General features: G+C 42.9%; 1 protein-coding gene across 9 annotated transcripts in view; it reads right to left on the bottom strand.

The window, feature by feature from the left end:
* Positions 1-22365, bottom strand: part of LOC1274482 (filamin-A) — a 54784-nt gene extending 32419 nt beyond the window's left edge. The window contains exons 1-8 of one of the 9 annotated variants that reach the window (XM_061646799.1): positions 22314-22365; positions 19022-19507; positions 12432-12801; positions 3876-4362; positions 3379-3393; positions 1026-2567; positions 693-931; positions 56-622 (exon numbers count right to left, since the gene is read on the bottom strand). In XM_061646799.1, coding sequence (XP_061502783.1) covers positions 56-622; positions 693-931; positions 1026-2567; positions 3379-3393; positions 3876-4362; positions 12432-12801; positions 19022-19039 — 3238 coding nt within the window. In that variant the 5' untranslated portion in view covers positions 19040-19507; positions 22314-22365. Of the gene's footprint in view, positions 1-55; positions 623-692; positions 932-1025; positions 2568-3378; positions 3394-3875; positions 4363-12431; positions 12802-19021; positions 19508-19951; positions 20394-20558; positions 20624-22229 lie in introns of those variants that run through there. The other 8 variants (XM_061646798.1, XM_061646803.1, XM_061646801.1 and 5 more) reach the window with 8 other exon arrangements.
* Positions 22366-23304: the final 939 nt, after the last annotated feature.

Raw genomic sequence — 23304 nt, 5'->3', positions numbered from 1 at the left:
AGCTGAATAAAAAAAGCCAGCAAAACACAGAAAACCGACTACATGCACACAATACCGTGTGGCTGTATGCCCATTCCAGAGACGCGTATCTTGTTGAGGTTCGGTTCCGGCACAATGATAGCCTGGTATGGCGAACCGGCGATATGGTCATCGTTGAACGTGATGTTTATCGTGTAGTCGCCGATCTCCGTCGGCAGATAGGCCACGTTGCACGTTCCATCGCCGTTATCGCGGCAGTTGATTGCCGCTTCGCAGGGACCTTCGACCGTTACGCCCAGCCCACCCTGGCCAGCACCGCGCGTGTCAATCATGAACTCGGCCGGCCGGTTAATGATTCCCCGCACCAGCCCTGGCCCGCTGGCCTGAACCTTGCGCGAATCGGACCCCACCAGGCATTGCAATCGGAACGGTTGCGGAGTAATAGGAGTGCCACCGAAACTCACACTTAGCAGGTATTCGCCCAGCTGGGTCGGGGTAAAGTTCACCAGAAAACCTTCTGCAGTCGGTATGACGTGCGCTTTCACCCGATTCCCCGAAGGGCTTGTGATAGTGACGGCCAGATCTGCCTTCCCGATGCCATTTGTGATGACGCGGAACTGTTGCAGGCTGTTCAGCGGTGCAGCTAACAGATCGAATCGAGATGGAAATGCTCATGTGAACATGAGTGCGAAACTCCACCGGACAATACTTACTCGGCTCCAGCCCATCCACCTTTATCTTTGACACATCGACCGGTGGTGCAACGGTGACTTTCGGTGACATCGGTACCTTCAGCCCGCCGTACAGCAGGTTGGTCGAGTAGGTGCCGGGTAGAGGTGGAATTACCTCCACCGCGTACGTATTATCGTTGTTGTCGATGATGCGTACCGGTACCTTCTGCTTCGATTCCTCGTGCACCAGATTCACCTCCAGCAGTCCATTACCGGCAGCCCTTTCGAATTCAATCAGCGCAACAACATAAAAAGAGAGACATAAAAGTTAATGGTTGGACTTCTCGCTCGTACCGTAAGTGTGACTTCCGTTACCTGGCATCCACGTTGAAGTGAGTGGCCGCGTTCGGCTTGACGCCGGGCTCCAACCAAGGCCCGAAGAACTGCACCTTCGACGCGTCCAGTGGAGTGGAAACGTTCACACGGAAGGGTGAGTGGGGCACGGCAACGCCACCGTAGTTCACCTCTACCGTGACCGGTTCGGCCGAGGGGGCGGTGTAGGTGATCTTCTTCATACCGCTCTCAGTTTGGGCGATCTTGTGCGCAATGGTGTTGGAGAAAACGTCGTTAATTTTCACCTCCAGCGGTGCCGAACCGGCTCGCGTCGCGTCCACGGTGAATTCCGTTGGTTTACCCACGATCACGCCTCCATTCTTCTCCACACCCGGGCCGCTCACCTTCACCAGCTCCGGATGGAAATCGTCCGCCTTCGGGAGCACCTGGGCGATGTGAGGGCTCTTCGGAATGTCCTCGTTATCGCAAAGTATGTGCACGGCGTACTCGCCAGGCGCGGTCGGATGATATTTGACTAGTGCTGACCCGTCCCCATTGTCGTGACACTCGATTTCGGCCTGCGAGGGTCCGGCAATGCTGAATCCCAGGTTGCCAGTTTCCCCATTCGTCTCAACAACAAAACAGGCCGGCTGACCGACCATGCCGGACTTCAGCCCTGGGCCGTACGCCACAATTGAGGTGTGTTTCTGTGGCCCCACCGTCACCTCGAACGGGGACTTTGGGATTTCCTGGCTACCGTACAGTACCAGTATCTTGTAGCGACCCTCCTTCAGTGGAATGTATTGTGCCTCGTACGTGGTAGCATCGAGCTTGCGAATGCTGTGCTCCGGTACCACCCCTCCCGGGCCAAATATCTTTACCTCTGGGATGCCTTCGCCAGCGCCCTCGGTAAAGATGCGGAACGTGACATCGTCGTCGTTTACACGCACACCGACGGGCTGTAGACCCCGTCCGCTTGCACGGACCTTTCGCGGATCACACACAGGGGCGACGCGCACCCCGTAAGGACTTCCCCGGATCTGTTGGCCGCAGAAGAACACGTTCACTGAGTGCAGTCCCACCTGCTTGGCCGTGTACTCGCATCGCCATTGGTCCGTGCCGACCTGGCGCAGCTTGGCTGCTACCGATGTCTTGTGGTTCGCTGGATCGAGAATGATCACCTCGGGTGTACCCTTGCCGGCGTCCTTCGTTGTGATGTCGAAGTACGTTTGCTTGCCGACTACAACGCCATCCGGAAGCAGGCCCGGACCAGTCGCCGTCACCTTGGATGCATCACCGGCTTGGCTTTCTACCTGCACCTCGTAGGGACTCTTGGGGATATCGCGGCCGTTGAACTTTACGTACACCTTGTGCGGTCCCTCCAGTTTCGGAATGTACGAAACGGAGTAGGTCAGGTTTTTATCGTTGTTAAAGCGGCAGTCCACCTTTTCCGGGTTACCGTTGGGATTGTGTACAGCTACATCGACGTTGCCCTTTCCAGCGGAGAACGTTTCGACGGTAAAATTAGCTGGAGCTCCGACTGTCGGACCGGTCGGTTCGATTCCTGGCCCATACGCGCGCACCCTGTTGGACGGATGATAAAGGGAACGCACAAAACGCAAATAAGTAAGGTGGTATGATATGACGGCTAAAATTACTTTTTTTTAATTTTTATTCAATCACTTTGAGGATGCCGGTTGCACACAAGTCATGAGGTAAATCAGTTTGCTATTAAAGCTTTAACTATTTACAGGAACATCACACATTCACGCAAAACACAATCACACAAATAGCCAGTACGTAAAGGATCACACATATAGCCAGTAAAGGAGAAACAAAGAAGAAAACCATGTAAATGTAGACAACTTTCGTTGCTTTTTTGATGCATTTTCTTTTGAATTTCTGACTTCCAATTCCAAACTCTTTTCCAAAACTTTTCCTATTCACGTTAAGTCGTGTTTCTTCCACGTTCCCCATTCAAGCAAAGAGAGTTCTAAAAGAGGCCATCTAAGACCTAGAAACACTAAAGCATGTAGAAATATTATTGTTTAAATGTATGGCAGCTATTCAGCAAGAAAATCAACCGTTATAGAAATAACAAAACACAACATTAGCACACTATCTGATGGGTTAATTCAGGCGCTATGTTGCAGGTGTGCGTTTTGGTCGTCTTTTGAAGGGAACAAATTTGCTTTTTCCATAATTTAATCGTTACTGTTGTCCAAAATCGTGAGTTCCGAGAGAGCAGATCGTGAGCAGACGCGACAGTATACATAAGAATCTATAGCAACGTGGGTAAACGGGCAGCGTAAAACAAATGGTAACATTGCTTGAAATCAACAAATTATAATCGCTAGTCGCTAGTTGGTACATTTCCTTTGCAGCAGCAACTTACCGCGGCGGTGGAACACTGCAATGTAAAAGGGTAAGTGTGCATACATCGGAATTGTAAGGTCAATGTCGAGCAAATGAAGGGTAAAAAGAAAAAAAAGAAAAGAAGAAAAGATACAGAAAGATAGATACCACACAGCTGTGATCGTAGAACCGCAATCGAACGAACTGGTTGTGCATTTAAGGTGGAAGAATGTGTGTGTGTATTGGCAAGTCTTTGATTGATGGTGTGGGATTGTATTAATAAATCTACGGCTACCAATTTACGTAAAAATGGAAATGAAGATGAAATAATGGGAAGTACAAAGATGCAACTAATCACGGGAGTAGTTATCCAAAATCCATTCCAAATGAGCAAAGGATGGGACGGATGCGAGAGCAACATGATATCTACGATATTTGTTCTAGGGTGATCAACTATTTGGATCCCCTACCCTTGGTTCAGATCCTTGTTCAGTCGATCTTTACCTGATTTGGCATTGTTACTTTAGCGCAACTCACCTGCTATGGTTAGTGCGGGGACGTAGCGGAGCTCCTGGCTTCAACTTCGCGTTCGGATACTGGGACAAATAGGTCATCATGGACTGTTCGTCAATATTGGGATTCACCATCTCCTCCGGTCGTATCAGCTGGCGAACGTTCAACCAGTCATCTGCCAAACCCATGGCTTCGGCCGCATTCTGTACCGCGTCCTTCGGGTCCCACATTGGCCAGTCCGGGCAGAGACCAGGGGCAACGGCATCCACCAAAGCTCCGACCGCTTTACCGTTGGTCCAGTCCGAGGTGAAGTTGTTGATGGGGAGATCCGGCACCAGCCGGTGTATCCAGTTCATCAGCCGTTGCTTCGGCGAGGCCCCGTTGCCGTTGGCCAGATTGTCGCCATTCTCGTCGCCCTCCCACATCGGCAACGAGATGGAATAGTGCAAAATCAACGTCCAAATCAGACCCATAATAAGCTTCAGCTTACAGTCTACAATGTCGGAAGAATCTGCAAGGAGCATGAATGGAAAGTATAAACGAAATTATAAAATTTATTTTTTATACATTAGAAAACAGTCAATGATAAATCATTTATATACTTTTTTTATACTATGTTGTGAGTCGAAAGCATACAGTGAATAATGGTACACTCTATTCTAATTGATAGATGGTATTCTAATCTAATTGATGGTTTTCTAATTGATGTTGATACCATTTGATTGATAATCTTGTATTGATAACCATTTGATTGAAAATGTAATGTTATCATACTTTGTATGTTATATTTAAGATAAAATTTACAAAAACCCCAGAATTTGAAGTCATACAATAGAACAACCTCTGTAAGATACAATATATGATTACATCTACGAATGTGTCACCTTTCAGGTTTAAGTCAGCCAGTCAAACCATTTAACATCCTATTTTATTCCAACATTATACTTGGCCTAAAAAATGGCTTCAACATGCTTAAACGTCTTATTTTAATTGATTGAATCACTAATCAATTAACAAAGGTAATGCCAACACAACTGCCGCAAAAGGGACAAGGTTTTGGGATAAACTAATTTACGGACTGTAAAAGTTATCTTATAGTACAGATCATATACAGCTATACCTTAAATTAAGTGAGCCACTGTAGATTTCAGTTGTTAAAAGGATGAAGGTTTACTCATAATGATACTAAAGAATGATTTTTATGATCAGCAACTTTCTCAAACTCGATCGAATACGGGAACGATCTTTGCGATTGTCATGACATAAAATGGTGGTTTACTTGGATGTTTTTTGGACATTTTGCCATATTGTACGTATAACTGAGCAGGATACTCATGGAATAAATTAAAGTAACCGTTGTATTTAGGCAACGGCAACTATCATTCTTCTTCGATCGAGTTTGGGAAAGTGGCTGAATGATTATTTTGCAAACTTATCTTTTCAGCATCTAAGGGAACTGGGGGTAGTTTCGACACCTTGAGGTTTTCCCCTGATTGCAATACTTTTGCCAATGTAAACTTACTAGTAGTCATTGAAAAGGCTTTTTTGATTCATTATGTACCATCATACGAGAAACTACGGTTCTTGGATTAATTTTTATAACATTTTGATAAAATAAAAAGTGTGTTTTTGTTGCATCAAGACTGCAGTCTTGATAGAGACTGACACCATTGGTCAAAACTTTTAAAATAACAAACTCAGATGGCCAGTGGTTTTTCATTTTGAACATCAAAAGTATTTCGTACCAATTTTTAGAAAAATTAACACAAAACAGTATTGAAATATGCGAAAGAAATAACTTCATTTCAACTTCAAGCAAGAACAAAAAAATCGTTACAAACAGCATGGGATCAAACTCCATATAGTAGAAGCTGCGGAGATAGGATCTGGTTTACGGAACGAATGGTTAAGATACCTTTAAAAAAAAAAACCTTGTTGCCAGTATCTTCCAGCTATCTTCTTTTTTTAATAAAGTCGATAGGGTATTTAATTATATTTTTATCTGGCAACTCGAAAGCCAAAAGTCGAACATCGGTCAATGTGATTCCATACCGACTATTTTTTCTTCAGTTAAGCCTAAACCGGCCTAAAGTAAGCCTAACATACGGTCGAAGCCATAACAATATTAATTTTAATAAGCCTAAACCATATAGTAAGTACATATTTTGAATCCGAGTGTGACAAACGTTCTATGAGAGAATAATAGCTAAATTTCAAAATTATAAACTCCTTGGTTTGTTGACATCGCGAGTTTTAAATCTTTTAAGGTATTTTTAATTGAGTATTTTCTCAGCTTGATCATTACCGTCGTACATAATTACGGGACATTTGTAGTAAATATAGGCACTTTCAAATTACGATATAAAAAATAAGTTAACATGCTACAAATAAGCATTACACTACTACAAAGTGTGTCGATTTTACCCCCATTGGCCACACAAGTTTTAGTGACATTTTGTACTATATAGTTTAATATAAAAATTACGCACTTTGATACAGAACTAATCAATAGTGTTTATAAAACAATACTATTAATACGAAAACTATAATTTTGTTGAAAAAAAACGCCACAATTCCTTAAGTCCCAGAAGTAAAAATTTACATCGGCTGTCAGCAAGAAAAAACAATTGTGTTTATTTTGTTGTTTTTGGACAATTGACAGATTTCTGATAAGGGAAATGTGACTCAAATATACGAAACAGTTAATATAATTAATATGTTCTAATTGTTTTTCTTCAAAATGTTCTATAAATACTAAAACAGCAAGGTGTCGATCTTACCCACAGTGTCGAACCCACCCATACTTCCCCAACTCTGTTGTCTGGGCTACATGACGGTTTAATTCTTATATATTGCATATCGCATATATTTTTTTCCCTATTCCGTTATTTTCCCTATTACGAGATTCACAAAACGGGCGCTCAAAACGGCGCCTACTCTTGCAGTCGATGCTGGGCTGGCTGGCAATGGCAATCGCTAAACTTAAAACAGTCTACCCGTACGTGCATAAACGCACACATCATCCTCTCGTATCGGCAGCTGCAAACTTCATCGCGAATTCCACAGACAGCCTGAGCGGTTTGGCTTACTCTTCTGTATCGCCGTTCTGCCGAATGCAATCATGGGTAATGTGGCTGTTGGCGAGAGGCTCCCCAGCAAAAAAAAAAAGCCCAACTCCTCTTATGGGGTGTTTACGGACGCGGTGGAAGGGAGCAAACTGGAATCAGCCTACGAGGGCACGTGATGTAGAAGCACACTGGGCACACGAATACACGCACGCGGATGGACACAGAGGCAGAGAGCATAAAAGGCACCGAATTTCCTTGGAAGCTTGCTTTGCCTATATTTAGCATTTGAGTCATCAAGTCAGGGTTGTTTCTTGCGCCTGCTATGGCCACTGGTAGACAAACTGGACGTTGTCAGTAGCAACAGAAGAAGGGCGAATAATGCAATGTAAAAAACAAAAAACTAAAACTACCCACAATACGTTCCGCTTGCCATGCACTGGCTATTATGCGTATGTGCGTATCCAGCAACATGATCATGGGGCTACCACAGCCCGCCTGTTTTTACTTGCATACTTACACTCTGGCCCATTTGAAGCCACATAGCCCCATAAACAATCGTAATCGCACAGTAAGCCTACTCCAACACACCGTGGTCGTTGTGGTTGGTGCGATCGAAAGGGAAAGTGATCGAGATGGGCTCGGTTTGGGGTGGAGAAGCCTCGGAACGTGTTACATTTGTGTGCGTTTTTGGAACGGCGAGTTTCAATATTTTAAATTCATTATCAAAACATTACATTATAATTAAATTATCAAAAAATTTAAACATTAATTGCACTGCTTGTTTGCACCCTATGGGCTGCAAACTCGAAGCCAAATTGGATCTTTTTATATCCATAGATCAACCGATAACAAAATAGTTAATTTTACAACCCATATGGTGAAAACATGTTTCTCATGAACCGTGCATTGAACACCTTTACCACGGGATCCCAAATCAATCCACTAAAGTCTAGAAAAGACGTCAGTTAAAATAAAAGTTCTACAAAAGAATGTTATTCTTTGGGCTGGGAAATTACAAAATGCATGTTACGCTCTATTTTGTCGAGGCAATAGAATACATCGTAAATAAATTTGATAAGACATTCCCACACCAGCAGAACAATCAGTTAGAGCTGCTAGAGCTAACGGATGTGAACTCATCACAAGAGGGAAGCTTAAAAGAGTTGTTCAGTGAATGTTATTCAGAGGCTCACACCGAAAACCCCTCATCCTTCATCGGACATCCACGATTGGACGTGTCCGGGATGTACGTTTACGGTCTGCTGCACCGCGGCCGGTGCTAGAGATTGGCCGCTCTCCGATGGTATGCTTTCACACACTTACGCCATCGCCATATGAGTGTTTCGCTTCGGCTGGCGTGCTTCCCGCGATACACGGGTGGTGCTGATGTTGCTTGCCCACTTTACCGGCTCATCTTCAATGTTGCAAAAAGGATGCAAATTTGCCACGTCAGTTTCCTGCATTTATCGCGTCGTCGTCGTCGTCGGGCTCCCCCATATTTCTGGCGCATCAGATTTCAGGCACGTCGTTCGTACGTGATCAGAGCTGGGGGAAAATCTCACTGATTGCGTCATCGGGCGCCGGCAAACGGTTCAAGATCAAGTGTGGCTGAGCGCCGGCTCGTGCTAAGCACAAGATAGAAGCAACAGCCTCTCAAGTGCCACGAGCAGAGCTTGAAGAACCGAAGCATACCGCAGTAGTAAGCGTCACATGCCGGCATTCATCACCTCGTCCCGCTCGCGCGATGCTCTAGCTAAGAACCTGTTTCAGCGCATGGGTTTCGCCTCGATCGTCGATCGTGTCTGCATCCAAATATGAACGAAATGTATATACATACAACGATCCCACTCCCGCGTTGGCGCTGGCGACTAGACCATAAGCGGCAAGGCCAACACAAAACGATGGTTGCCGTTGTCGATCGGGTGCGCGCCCGAGAATCCCAAAAAAGCAAAGAAGCTTTATTTTATTGGGTTAGGTTGTCCATATTATATTCAGCACTCCGGCACGTTTCGGTCGGGTTTCCCGTCATTTCTCGTGTTTGTTTGGGTGAGATCAATTCAATGGAAATAAGTGCAAGGTAGTTGAGACGATGATGAGGGTAGAGGCGGGCCGTAGCATCGGAGAATGTTGCGCATAAATTTCACGCATATGCCCACCGACGAATGGGGCTGTTGCCGGTTTTCATGACAGTTTTTGAACCAAATCTGGGAAAGTTGGGCGACCGAGTTTTATTTTTCGATATGCGCGCCGCTCGGGAATGGAACGGGTGTTGGCCTGTAACATTGTTGCTGAGTAGTTGCTGAGCAATGTCATCGACAAGTCCTCAAAAATAAAACCAAAACTGTTGCACTCATGCAGAGCAATTTTTACTTTACTCGCATTTCGAGGGAATGAATCAATCGATCAATTTCGTGCGGGTTTACTTCAGGCTCGAGGTTGATAATGATTGATTGTCAATCATAATTTTCGAACACACATACTCACCAGTGGTTTGCTTGGGGTTTGTGCAAAACACATCACGCTTTGCTTGCCTTCAGCATGTGTTTATGGCTGTGTTTGGATGCAAAATGGGGCAAAAGTGTAAAAAGTTAAAAACAAAAACCACCATGATCACATCCTGCCCCTAGATTGGAACTCGATTACGTCATGCAGACGAAGCCACAGCGCGTTTCATTTGCTGCATTCGATTAAATGCCAACGCGTGACGCCATCAACCGCAACAACTGTTCTGATGACCCACCGCGCTAAAAAGTACGCTAAGTGACCTAATGTCTGTTTCGTCCGAGCGAATCGCGACGTCTCGCATTATCGCAGTTGAGTGTGAATGTTTGCATGCGTTACTGTCGACTGTAACACGGTGTCGGTCAAATTCGGTCACACACAGCCCCCGACATGCTCGAGGAGTTCGTTAATCTTTTTTAAAAGCTTGTATGTATGCTGAACCAATCTGAGTGTGTATGTCACTGTCTGGCAAATAAATAACACGATCGAAACCGAGTCACCACACCCAGCGAGTCTAAGCACTTGCACTGGGTGGCGGTCGGTGAAGGACAGTAAAAGTGCATTTTTGTGTGCAGAATGCATCAGACGCCGCCGCACCCGGCAATGGCAACACAAAAGCAGCTGTTCAAATAAAAAAGAATCTTTGTGGTGATAGGCGTGGAGTTACATGCAAGTCTAGCTATTGATTATTTGGGGTGTGATTTGCGAGTAGTGTTCAGTGACGATCGGTGACTGATAAGATACTGTTGATATATGACCCAAAGGAAATAACGTTAAATAAATAATTGCAGACTTGTTGGTTGAGGACAAATAGTAGTTTAAAAAATACAACTGAAAGGAAAGGCACGAAAGTAGCACGGGTATAAAATGAACACAAAGAGTTCCATGAAGTAGAAGCGTCATCATTTACATATTAAATGATTCGAAACAGCTCCTTCATGAATTCCCGTGACTCCTACCCCCCAGTAGATAATCGAGTGAAGTGAACAAAACTTTTCAAGGACAAGTAAAACCTAAACTAAACAACCGGTAATATATGGGACGTTGTTAAAAGGTGGATCGTAAATTAGAAATAACTAAACCCCCGGCCCACTGAAACGGGTTGTATTTCTCCGACAAACTACATTTACACCACTATCAGCAATGATCAACTTTTGACTCATCTCTGACAGATACAGCCAGACTTGCCATTTGAGACTGGGTTGAATATGACGATGAATTGCATTCCAACAAGTTGGAAGCATTCGACCGACTTTTCCCTAATTGCAACGAAGCCACAGATACGCAGGCAGATCCAGTGTCAGTCAATGAGCCGAACAACCGGTTGTCAAAGGTGTGCAAATATTTCGCTCTTCTTCTTCTTCGACAGGGAGATTATTGTTATTCTTCAGCTTTGATTGAATTCCGTGCCGCATCTTGCGTTGCGGGGCTTTCTCTGCTCAGGTGTGACCCGGGACGGACGGATGCGTTGGTAACGCGAGAGGACATATTTACGACGCCACTGTTCCAAAGTCGGCCGCAATCACCGTATATGTGAGTGTCCGCAAAGTGCTTAGTTGCGCTCGATTCGGTACCTAGTGAAGCGATAAAACGCACAACTAATTAACCGAGCGATTTGTAAAACAACTTGCCACCGTCACGCCATCTTCGCCACAAGTCGCGCGTGTGTGGTTTTGGTAAGACAATTCCATAAACGCTAAAGCCAAAACGATCGCTTGCTTACTTGTTGCTGTGCGCTTGCTCTCCTTCCCGTACATATTGTACCAATTTCGTACAGCGTATCGCACCACATATTGCATTCCGAATGCGAGAGAGTGCACCTTCAGCCCGTACCTACTACTACACACACTAAGTTCGTTGTCGCCGAATCGTTGAAGTCTAACGTTAACGAAAAACGTTTGACGCAGCGCCGTGTGCTCGCGTGCTTTAAAAATAAACTACGCAAAGTGCACACACAGCTAACAAAGAGGTATCCAGAGTTTGGGACGAACGGGCAAAAGAACACAAAACGCCATAAAAACACTGACGGAAAGAAAAGCTTGCAAAACGCTTCCTCTCTATCGCTGTTTCCAAAAACTTGTGAATTGCCATTCCGTTCCTCGTTCATTTTTTTGTCGTTTCGCTAAACTGCCATGCCCCTGACGGATGTTGGGGTTGCGTGCCAACGAAAAAAAAAACAACTTGTTTGTAGCACCAACTTGGGTGAATCGCTGTGCTCTGCCACTGCTATATAGTGTGTTGCCTCGAAACGAAGCCTTTGGGATCACCCTTACTTAGCCTTGCCGTGGTAACTTCCTACTCGCCTTCATAATGGCAAAGCGAGAGAAATCACCCGTTTGCATGGCATTGTATGTCGCATGGCCACTTCGGGATGACGTTCTTCTTTATGCCAAGCTTATTTTGTTCTTCGTTATCTCATCTTCGCATTCTCACGCTGCCATCTTTACGGCAGAATCGTTTGGTTTCGTTCGACCGGACCGATCGGACCACTCAATAATGAAATTTCAGTCCAAGTTCGGGAGAGTGGCGAAGGCACGTGGAAGATGCGCACAAACAGGTTAGACCGACTGCAGGCACAGTTTGCAAAATCAAGCGATGCTTCCCTTCGTGGCCAGTTTCAACCAAATTGAGTGGCCACAACTACTGGCTCGTCAAAAATGAAACAACACTACAAAACGCACCCGAAAAAACAGACGCATCGAGCATAACAATGTCGAGTGGGGTTCGTTTTATTGCAATGTTTGGTAAAGCTTTGGTGTGCTTCTCTGCCCCATAGCAGCTGCTCGTATGTATGCGAGTGGTAGTGAAGCTTTGGTCAATTGTAAAATGAACAAATTTTCATCCTCAAATTTTTAAACGCTGGGAAGATGAAGCGAATACATGTGTTTGTAAACGATGTAGCGGGAGTACTTATTAACAAAGTGGGACTAAATAATTCGCAACGTATGATGATTGACAACTCTTTACATTGGTAACAATTTGAAATCAATTCCTTTCGACTGGTACTTACCGATGTTGACAATTTTGATACCCTCAACTTCGAGGAACTTGAGCGCGACGGACACATTCTCCAGCTTCTGGCTGCGGAAGGTTGGTCGCTTGTTGTGTTTGCTCATGCGCTTCTGTGACAGGACCTCGATGAGCGCGATCAGCCTCAGCCCGTCGGAGAGATCGCTCTCGAGATTGGCAATTGTCTGGTTGATGATCTTCAGGTGCTCATTGGCCCAGCGCGTGAACGTGTTTTGCTGTATTCGCTTCCACTGCGCGTCCTCGGCCAAATCTCGCTCCGCCTCCATCTCCGCCTCTTCGTCCGCGTCCGGGTCGTCGTAGTCGCGGGGCTGCTGCTGCTGCTGCAGTTCCTGGTAGTACTGCGGGGCGCCCTGTCCGGCGGCCAATGTTTTTTTGGAACGTAGCCAAATATATCAGCCAGCAAGTCGCAACGTCGCAACATGATAACAACGATCGCCGAGCAGTGAAAAGAGAAGGTAAGAGTGAAACAGAAACATAACTATTACAGCTCTGGTTCGTATGTTGGAGCAAAAGAGAAAAGAGAAGTAAAGCTGCACTGCGGGGAACATAAATGCATACAAAACATATAGATAATAAAGGGGTAGGGGGGGACATGTAAGGATGCATGGGCGGTGTTTTTATATGATCCTGTATGTTGGACGGCGTCGGTTGTCCGAGTCGTACGCGAAGGGGATAGTAATTTATAGTCTGGTTTTAGACAAGCTTTTGGGTAAGCCAGGTTATTGCAAAGTAGATAAACAGTTTGTGAATATTGTTCGAGTCTCTTTTAGGGTAATAAACCATTTCATAACTGTGCAGGGAAAGTGGTCCCTATATAATAAAAAAGTATGTAATACCTCGAATGCTGAGGAATTCATCCTCAATCATTAACCTAAATTATGAGATAAGTACTTAAAATGCTCATGTAAAAAGAGATTCTATTTATATCTCGCATACATCCAGGTTGGCGGATTCAAGGAATACATCAATGACGAGTTCAAGCGAATGACTCAACACAGGTGCAAGAGGTTCACACAGGTATGGGGACTATACGGCAGAGTATGTTGATTCACTAAATCCATTCAAAATCAGCCCGCGGATGCAAGTTGATTCACACAAAATATTCATAGAAATTAATGAGTCAAAGGACGAAGAGATCCACGTTTTTATTTGGACTTTTTTTCGAATCTATTGTAACGATCAGTAAAGCCACCTCCAATGAATAATCGGGCCTATATGGGCCTATTTATAAATAATTGTTTTTTTTTGTTGGGTGAGGGGTGGAGTGACTGGGCGTGCTATCAGTTTGATGGGGGTTTATCGTCTCAACTTTTGCACCGTTTAAACGACTGCCCTCTTACTTGTGGGGTTTGAGTGATTGGAAGTATTTGTATTTGTGTTGAATTCATTGAAGCGTTGCATATTTTTGCGATAAACAAAAAAGACCAATCACTTCACGAGCTCTTGGGGCTCAACTGCTGTCTTTGTTCTGTGTATGCTGCTCTTTGTCTGTCGTCGACTTTCGTGGGAAGTGTTCCCATGGTATTTTGAGTATAATTTATTTGGTTCCAGAATTCCTGACGCTTTAAAGGGAGGCATGAGGCCAAGCCCGGTCGGGTGGTGGTGTGGTTCCGCATTTAAACACCGAAAAATTGGCGTCGAAGCAAAAACACCGATCACCGTGAGCCCGAATGGTGAGAGAGCTAGAGATGTGATCTAGCCCAACAATTTGGCGTTAGGCTAGAGCACAAAAACGCTAATTAAACCACCACCCCGAAACCACAGCAACTGCCCGTTCTGTGCTGAAGCCACCGTGGCAGAAGCGAATACACAATGTCGAATGTGGTACGCCTTCTTTCACCCTCACAGACACACACACAAACTCTGTAAGCCCATCGGTCTTCTTCCCAAAGCTTCCACAGATTCCGGGCACCTTTTCTTTACCGCTTCATTCTAGGGGTGCGTACGTGTGAGGGAATATACATTTTTATTGTCCTCCCCATCAGCCTTTTGAGATCATCCGGCTCTCTCTCAGCGGATGAAAACAGAATCCAAGACCGGACAGAACCAACTGTGACCGGTCTGGGCGCTGCCAGTGTATGTGAGCCCACCACACACGGTAAGCCCGCGGCGCACCGCGAGAAAAAGAGAGAACACAACCGAACCACACGCGGCCAGTTCTTTATCTTTCACTTTCTCGAACCTTTTTACATCGATCCCATTCCGTGGCATTCAACTTCCTATGCGCGAGATCCAACCGTGCTGCTACACCATCCAGAGCCACATACGCGTACTGTTGCACATCACTGAAATAAATTCACCCCCCTTGTGCTCTCGTCACGGCAATCGTCACGTTCTTCTATTGCACTACCGGCAAACACTGCGGTGTTATTTTATCTCACATTTGTGCACATTTTCTTTGGCAGTGTTGCTGTTTGTACTGACAAAATCTGTATGTACTTTTGCTGAGGGCTTGATGATGATGGCTAAACATGTCTCTGTGCCACTGCTAGATTCCTTGGCGAACCGGCAAGTGGTGTGTGGTTGTTTACCTTTTAGACAGCTGTCGCCACGCGGGTTGTTATTGTTGTCGGTGGCAGATAAAAGAAGTGATTCGCCTACTTCTGCGCACTGCTAGGGAAGAGTATCACCACACACAAACGCACCAGCGAGAGACTAACAGCACTAGTAGCAATCACTAACCGATCGAGCAATATTGATTGGACAACAATGACCAAGATTGAGCCACAAACGCACAAAGCACAAACACAGAAAGAAACGCTCGCGGGCTCGGAATGCGGGCGTACGTCTAGGCAAGTGCGTCGATTCGCGCTGCGCGGTTCGTTTTGAATGAAGAAGAGAGAGCAAAGAGAGCATGGCAGAGCCTGCCAGCAGGCTGCAAGATAGCGTCACACAATGGGCAATGGTCGTACTGTTGGTGGGTTAAAAAATCAAATTTACTCGACTTAACATGATGCTACTGCTTAAGACCTAATCTCTGTAAACATTTACTAGTCAAATGGAAACAAAGTTCGAAATTGGGCTGTTTTCACACAAGTTTATTTGTTAAAATACAAAGTTTTACATGTTAACTACATAGTTAACAGCCTCTCAGTATGTGAATAAATTGATCGCATTTGTAGAAATATTTTATTTTAATAATTCAATATTTTCTGTAAAAATCTCATTTAAAATTACCATGATCATTGCAAAAGCAATAACGCGACATTTATAACCATCATAAAAACAGAATAAATTCTGTTTATTGCAGAGTTTGCATCAATTTTTTTTTATGTAGACTTGAGGACAGTCCTGAGGAACAGCTGCACATGCTAACACATGCACGTCATGGGCTCATTTTCGTAGTAATGGATTCTTCCATAAGCGGGACTGGTTATTATGTATAACGTACAGCAATTGATTGTTGCACAAATTATGCATAATATTTTGAACTATAATTAGCATGCATAATATTGATTGCAAATTGTACATGAAATAATTTACAAAAAATGATATGAGCCATGCCAGCTATGACTATTCATCAGATCGATCTTTTTTTTTTATTCGACTAGATCTATACAAATCAAACATAAATTGACTTAACTTCCAAATTATTGATCGCTATAAATTTATTTGAACGATTTTATGTCCTACATTTGTTTCCGCTGTGTTAAGTGTAGAAATGCTTTAGTAGGTGATACACTCGATCGTGGTCGTACAATTTCGTATTGCCTTTTCATTACACTCTTTGTTAAATATTTATATATTCTTTTATATTGCTATCAAATTATCAAGAATTTGTTTGTGTATTTTTCAGTCACAGCCTAGTGCCGATACAATATAGCTGAAAGAAAAACAGATTTTAAACAGAAATTAGATTAATTTAAAATAGAGTAAGCATGGACAATCATGACCATAATGAAACCACTGTGTTGTGATCACCACCTGCTAGACACAGTGTGGAAATAAAAGTAAATCTGGTCAAAAATTGTATATGATATTGTTGCTGCGAGTCATAAACAAAGCGAAACTCGGCGATTAAGCACTTTTTGACTCCTATGAGAAAGTAATTTCTATATCGTTACGCGACTTGTTCGGGAGCTATCAGATATGATTTTCGATTTTTTTACTATTTAGTTTTATAAAAGGACCCATATTGATTTAATCATTTAGCTCTGAAGTATAATTTTCTTTATATTTGATACTTCATCATGTAATATTATGGCTTTGAAGTAATTTAATGTGATGTGTTTAATATGAACAGGTCCAGCGGTACAGTTATAAAACCGCACGACTTAACAACATGCATATCGTGGGTTCAATCCCAATATGGACCACGCCTGCCATGCATAGGATTGATCATTCTGCTATGGGTTTTCAATAAGTCACTTATAGCCGAGCTCACTAGTGGTACAGGTAGGCCTTGACCGACAACGGTTGTTGCGCCAGAGAAGAAGAAGGAGAAGAAATAATTTAAAGCCAAATACAGCACTTATCATACGTACTCTAACCAGGTATTTCGTAGAGTAATTTTTGGGAACCTTTATGAAAACTATACCACAATGAGCGAACCAACAGCATCCAAAATGAGCTTCTGAATATTTAAAAAATCATCTATTAAAAAATGTGAAGTCTTGTTTTAGTTCCTCCACAATGATGTTCAGAAAAATTGATTAAGATTTTAAACCAATCCATTTTGATAGAATTTTGAGAAATCTAGAAATAGAATTTAGAATATTTGAACCATATTTTTTTTTTCTGAGTGTTTTGTAGTAAATTCATAAGTTTATATATTCTAAACTAAAAAAAAATATTTGTGATCGAATAGTTCAACATTGGCTGATCTAAATCTTTCTAAAATTTAAAATCTATGTTTAATTCAGATCAAAACGTTTGATCAGGGCCTAGGATTGCGGCGTCATAAACCTTACGAGAAAGAGTGTTCAACCAAACAAACATTGGGCTGAAAATGGCAAACTTCAATCGTCGTATTTACTTCATATGATCGTATGATGTGCAACAGACTAGTTGTTTGTCCGAGAAACAGTTCAACCTGTTCATCTTTCAAACACCTACGCCTGTCCTTTGCTGTCAGGTCATATAGGATGGTTTTCAAAGCTAAACGCGTTTTCAAATTGAAGATGCTCTTTCCGCTACCATCAACCAGAACGCAGATGGTGGTCAATATTTTTCCCACTAAACATTTCGCGCATTACTCACGACGATCATGGTTCAACGGAAAGCGAACAGACAGTGGTTCGCAGAAGCGTGTTTTGGTTCTGTATAACATACTACGAGCAGCTGATTCACATCCTGCAAATATGTTTAGATCGGCAAAGATTGAAGAAAGAATATACACCCGGCAGGGAAGCAGATAGTGGTGCAAAATTTGCATATGTTAGGCAGCGAAATTTCGATGATTTCCTGAGTGAATAGGCAACCCTACTGTTTGTGTTTTCTGCTTGATGAAAGCCATCCGGAAACAGATGAGTTTCGTGTAAACAATCAACGTAATTTAGTATGGCAAAACTAATGGATTACTTACAATTTCTCCAATGCTGCGGTACATTAGTTTGATCGTATTTCGTGTTTTCAACTTTGATGTATTATATGTACATTTTAAGGATGTCATAGCTTGAATTCGCTATCAAACAAGCATGATGTGATATCTAAACAAACTGTTTTTATTTAGGTTGGCAATTTGCATTAATTAGATTGTGGAAGATAAAATACGAACGATTCAGAAGATCTTTTCCTTAATACAGATGAGACAATTTGCCTAGTGTTGCACACCAACCAATTATTGTACACTATGTTGTACTGTACCATAATTTCAATTATTTATAAAACGTAGATGAACATTGTTTCATATTCTATTGATTTATTTTGTTAATACTTTTTCGAATTTTAAAATACTGATGACGATATTGTGACCGAATGTCATCCAATCGAATGGATTTGAAATGGAGGTCAAACCGTTATGAATTGTGCATCACATCATAAGGTTAACCATTTAAACGGTATATTTTGATTAAAATGTTATGTAACAGCGTCCAATAGAGTGCATAAATTGGATTAAGGATTTTCAAAATAGTATTTTTGTCATTCTATCCGTCCTTATTTCCTTATCCATTGTTTCAGCATAAAATATAATATAAATACTATTTATTAAACAGAAATTATACCACACATATCATGCAAAATTTGATTTTATTCATCTTAGACATTGTACATGTATATGTGACATTCACTGTTCCCTTAAGTGTGCCATTATTGGCAAATTACTCTATGCTTTGTATGTATATTCTGATATGATTCTGCTACGCACAGCAAAAAGTAATGATAACTTATTGTTTGTGCATAAAATATTCATCACCATGTAAATTGAACATTCTCTCTTTCGAGACTTTATGATTTATGTGAATTGAACACACTGTACCGAAATAGTAATATGTGAAAATTAATACCATGTTCATAAGTATGCGTCTGTGCCCTTGCCTCCTTTTTAGGAAAACCAAGTAGTGTATTACCCAAGCGAAGCCTTTCACTAACAACAGGGGAGGGGGGGGGGAGAGGAATATCGGAAAATACCTGTACTTGAATATCCATTTTATCGGAGTAAATGGTACGTTTGCCGCTAAACGGAGTGGTGTAGAGTGACTGTAGTAGAGGGAAGTCGGGTAGTGGTGATGGTGATAGTATTCCACGTTCTACTCTGCTCTGAGGATCGCTTCACTGCTGTAGCTAGCTGCTGTGTGATGAGATGTGCGTTGTGGGTGTCTCCCCCAAAGAGTGTTATATGTGGTGGGTCAGTGGTTTACTTTCACGTCCTGCTGCGTGCACTCGCTAGACTCTGTGCTCTACACTAAACATTACACTAATTACACTGTTGTTTTGTATGAGTCACGCCACAGCAAGGTCGTTTGCTGGCACGTGTTTTCACGGTGGTAGAAGGGAGGCGTATGATGCAGAACCCGAAAATAGTCGTGTTATTCTTTTGTTTACATGAAAGTCTCTGCAGGATGCGCTCTATTCACAATTAATCACACGGTTGGATAAAAATAAACAGCAATCAACCTGAGGAAGATAAACGAAATGACATACAAATACTACACATTGCACACATGTCACGTTTTGTTTCACACATCCATTATTGGGTCTGCCGCGTAGAAATGGTACATAGACGTTTAACACAAGGAAAGGTTTTAGCACGACCTGTTACATAGTAGTATAGTCTCTGGTTTTTCCTGCACCCACGCGAATGTGTCTGTGTAGCTTGATCTGTTCCGGAACATTCCCGTACTCGCTACCGTGTTAATAACCGGCCTAGCAGACCGGAGTCGGTATATTTAGTCAGTGAAACGGTTCGCAAAACTGTTTGATGCTATTAAAAACGCTCTCACACGTACACATAGCACATTTTGATTACGCACATCACCAACAAGGAGCATCAGGAAGTGGATGTGAAAAGTTTCAGGGGAAGGAAGGAGGATGAAAGGTTGCAGAAGGATAATTTATAACCTTTCCTTTGTACCGTGCTCAGGGAGTGGTTCTGCGTTAGGTGTTGAAGTGTTATGGATAACACTGTGCACTGATCTTCAGCTGCTCGTCACACAATCGTCAAGTCATTTACCAGATCGTTTCCTTAATTGAGCGCGTAGAGTACTGTGTGTCGTAAGTATCACAAATGTAGCACACTTGAAGACACTTTTTAATCTTCTTATTTGATTTTGCTAGCACCACAACAAGCTACGCACTACACACTCCCCTAAGTCAGGTGAATGAAAGTGGACGCGATTCACTGTAACACAAAACCGGCAGCCGACTACGATCGACACTACACTCCCATTTCCATTACCGCCAGCGAAAGTGCAGGGGTGAGACACGATGGTCCAATGTCTGTGACGGCGCAAGGTTTAAAAATAACTCAACCACTCAATTCATCCGCACTGCTTCTGCTACTACTTCCTACTGGTTGATCTCGTGCCGGTGAAAAACGGATATGCACTTCCCAAAATGGTGAATGAATCATAAGAAAATCAATTTAATAAATATAATTTGTGCAACCCAAACCACTTCAATCTGATATAAATTAAAAGTTTGATTAACGATGAACCCTCCCTTGTACCAGATCAATAGAGTAGATACGATCACATCAACACATCCGCAGACACAGCTGTGCCGTTCGACTGACGACTGCGCCATCACACCATGAAACAGGTGAGCCACAGTGCAAACTGCATCCGATGGCAAGAAAAGGTGCATTGCACGGCCTACGGAAGCGCTTCTATTTTCGGCAAACGGTTGTTGTGCAGCCAGAACAAATACGTCCGAAGTGTTTTTGTTCTTCCCTTTTCTTTTTCTCACTTTAATTCGTTCACAAGTGTCACTGGCGGTCGTTAGCTTTCGCTGCCTCGGTAGACATTGTTTATATAGCTGTTAGGATTTTTTTCGCCATGTTGTGGGACATTCGGAAGAAGTGTCTGGGTGTCTGTTGCACATGGGCGACTGCTTATTTCCGGCTTGACTTTTAATGACACTGCAGCTTCTTCAAATTAGTATAATGCTTTTGCGCATCATTCAATTGCATATTACAATTGTAAAACTTTGAAAATCATTAAAGTACACTGTTGAGCTATTTATAAGACAGTGTTTTTTCACGATCTAAATGATTCATTTAACTGGTAGCGATATTGCTCCAAGGATTTAAATTTTCCCTCCATGCTTCGTTTCATCGATCATAACTTGTTCGCTAGTTTATTACTGGCCAATCGGTGGTGGGAACGTACCGTTGCCAAACGGCAGCTGCCTGCTAACGGGTGTCACATGCCAGAAAATATGTCAATGCTAAGCGTTTTTCGGGTGCCAAATTGGATCAACCTTCCCTGCCGAACGATGGGCCAACTAACGTCTGTCAGAGTCTAGTGTCTTGGATTCTGCCTCTGCCTTCAGCTGTCGACCAGTAAGCACCTCGGCTTCCTTCTTCTCTCCTGCACAATGCCGTAGTGTTCAGAAGATGAACAGTTCTCCCAGTTTCACCTAAACATCTCCCATTTTTGCCCTTGTTTTCCGTGCTCAGATTGTCGTAGATGTGCGCTTGATAGTGGTGCTCACGCTCACGCAAATGGCAGAACGGGAAAACAAACAAACTCGAGCAGGGACGGTTTACGGAGCGATCGTACACAGACATTTTAACGAACGAGCAGGCATGTGTGCGTGTGGCAGTTGCACTTGTGTTGAATACTCTGTTTCACCGCCGTTTTCCACCGACATTTTCCCGTGCGGAAATTTGAAGCAAGGCAACGCGTACGCATGTGGTAGGACGCGAATAGAAACTGAGATCTTCGCGATCGCTAGCTGCGTGGAAAAACGATTTTCACACTACACGCTGTGATTCACGTTGTCGTATGCCCGGCCTCAGCTCGGCCTTGTAACTGACCAGTTGGATGTGGGGTTTCGGAGACGACACCGTGTTCGTACGGTAAATGGAAAATGTTTGGTTCTAATGAACTCTGGGAGTGATAAGGTAACCCTTTTTGTTAGGCTGTGGATTGTTCGTTTCGTAAATTTTCTCTGCTTTCATAACACTTGCGTCATCTGTCTCTTGATGCGATGCACGTTTTCAGGTGTGCTGTGTATTTCCGGTGCGCCATCGAATCACATCACACACGCACTACGGATATCATTTTCCCATACACAATATTATCCTTCAAATCACTTTACTTTCACACGGATTACGCCCATTAATTGTTTTTGGATTTGTTCTGCTACGGTTAGCGCACTATTACGATTAGTCCACCTGGGTAGAAGAAACGATGCGCTGCGCATTGAAAAATGACCGTTCTGCACGGTATTGTACTAAAGATCTTGAGCGCGTGCTTACCGATCGAACCGACAACGTTAACTACGATCTGCTGCATCGGTGGTGGATAGTACCTGTGAAGCGAGTGTAACGTTTCTTCCCTGCCGGCTAGTAAGCGGTCTTGGGTTGTACGTTCGCACAGTGATCGTAGTTCGGTTTGGTCAAAATTTGTGTTTTGATCAGTCTCGAACAAATTAGACAATTAGGTAAAGTTTTAGTTTTCCCATGAGTGTTTTTTCCTTGTTTTATTGTGATGGTATAATAAGTATTGCGCATTGATATTTTTGAAAGTTTTTCTCGTTTAACGCATTTTAGCACAATCATACGGTTTATTGAGGTCAATTATATATAGTTTGTTATTTTATTATATTAATGCACTAACATAACACTTACAATTTTTCAAAAATGTCACGGTCTACAAAAAATGGACATAAGAGAGAGTAGAACAGAGTTTTATAAAAAAAAATATGTGTTTTGTAGGTAATAATTTAAATTTTCTGAGTTAACATTTACTTTTGCATTTCCCAATAGCATCATGAAAACGCCATCTAGACGGTCCCATTTGAGTTAAATAGGTCCGATTCATTTAATTGCATCGTTCAGGGAAAAAATCTCCTAAGTATACAACCTATAATCTATGACCTATAATCTATAACTATAATCTATGTTAGATTGTGACAAAAATCCATTTTTTTCATTGAAACTATTAATTTGTTCAGTTGTATAAATTTTCTTACTTATTATTTTAATTTGACACAGTGTGTGATTCACCATGTCTCACTGTGTTTTAGATATTGAGCGTTATTCATAACGCGCTGAGCTGAAAGACATGCGCAGGGATTGGCGTCTGCGCAACAAGGATAACTTTTCATTTTAATGCTCATTCCACCAACACCAGCAAACCAGTACGCTTTCCCTTACAATAGTGGAAGGTACATTTGTTTACCGTCCTCTCGTTTAAACGTTCCTTGCCGCCGATGGGAAAGCGTTCGGGAAATTTTGTTTACAGACG

The sequence above is a fragment of the Anopheles gambiae genome, chromosome 2 (assembly GCF_943734735.2).
Source record: "Anopheles gambiae chromosome 2, idAnoGambNW_F1_1, whole genome shotgun sequence".
Lineage (NCBI taxonomy): Eukaryota > Metazoa > Arthropoda > Insecta > Diptera > Culicidae > Anopheles > Anopheles gambiae.
This window is presented reverse-complemented; position numbering and strand designations above follow the sequence as displayed.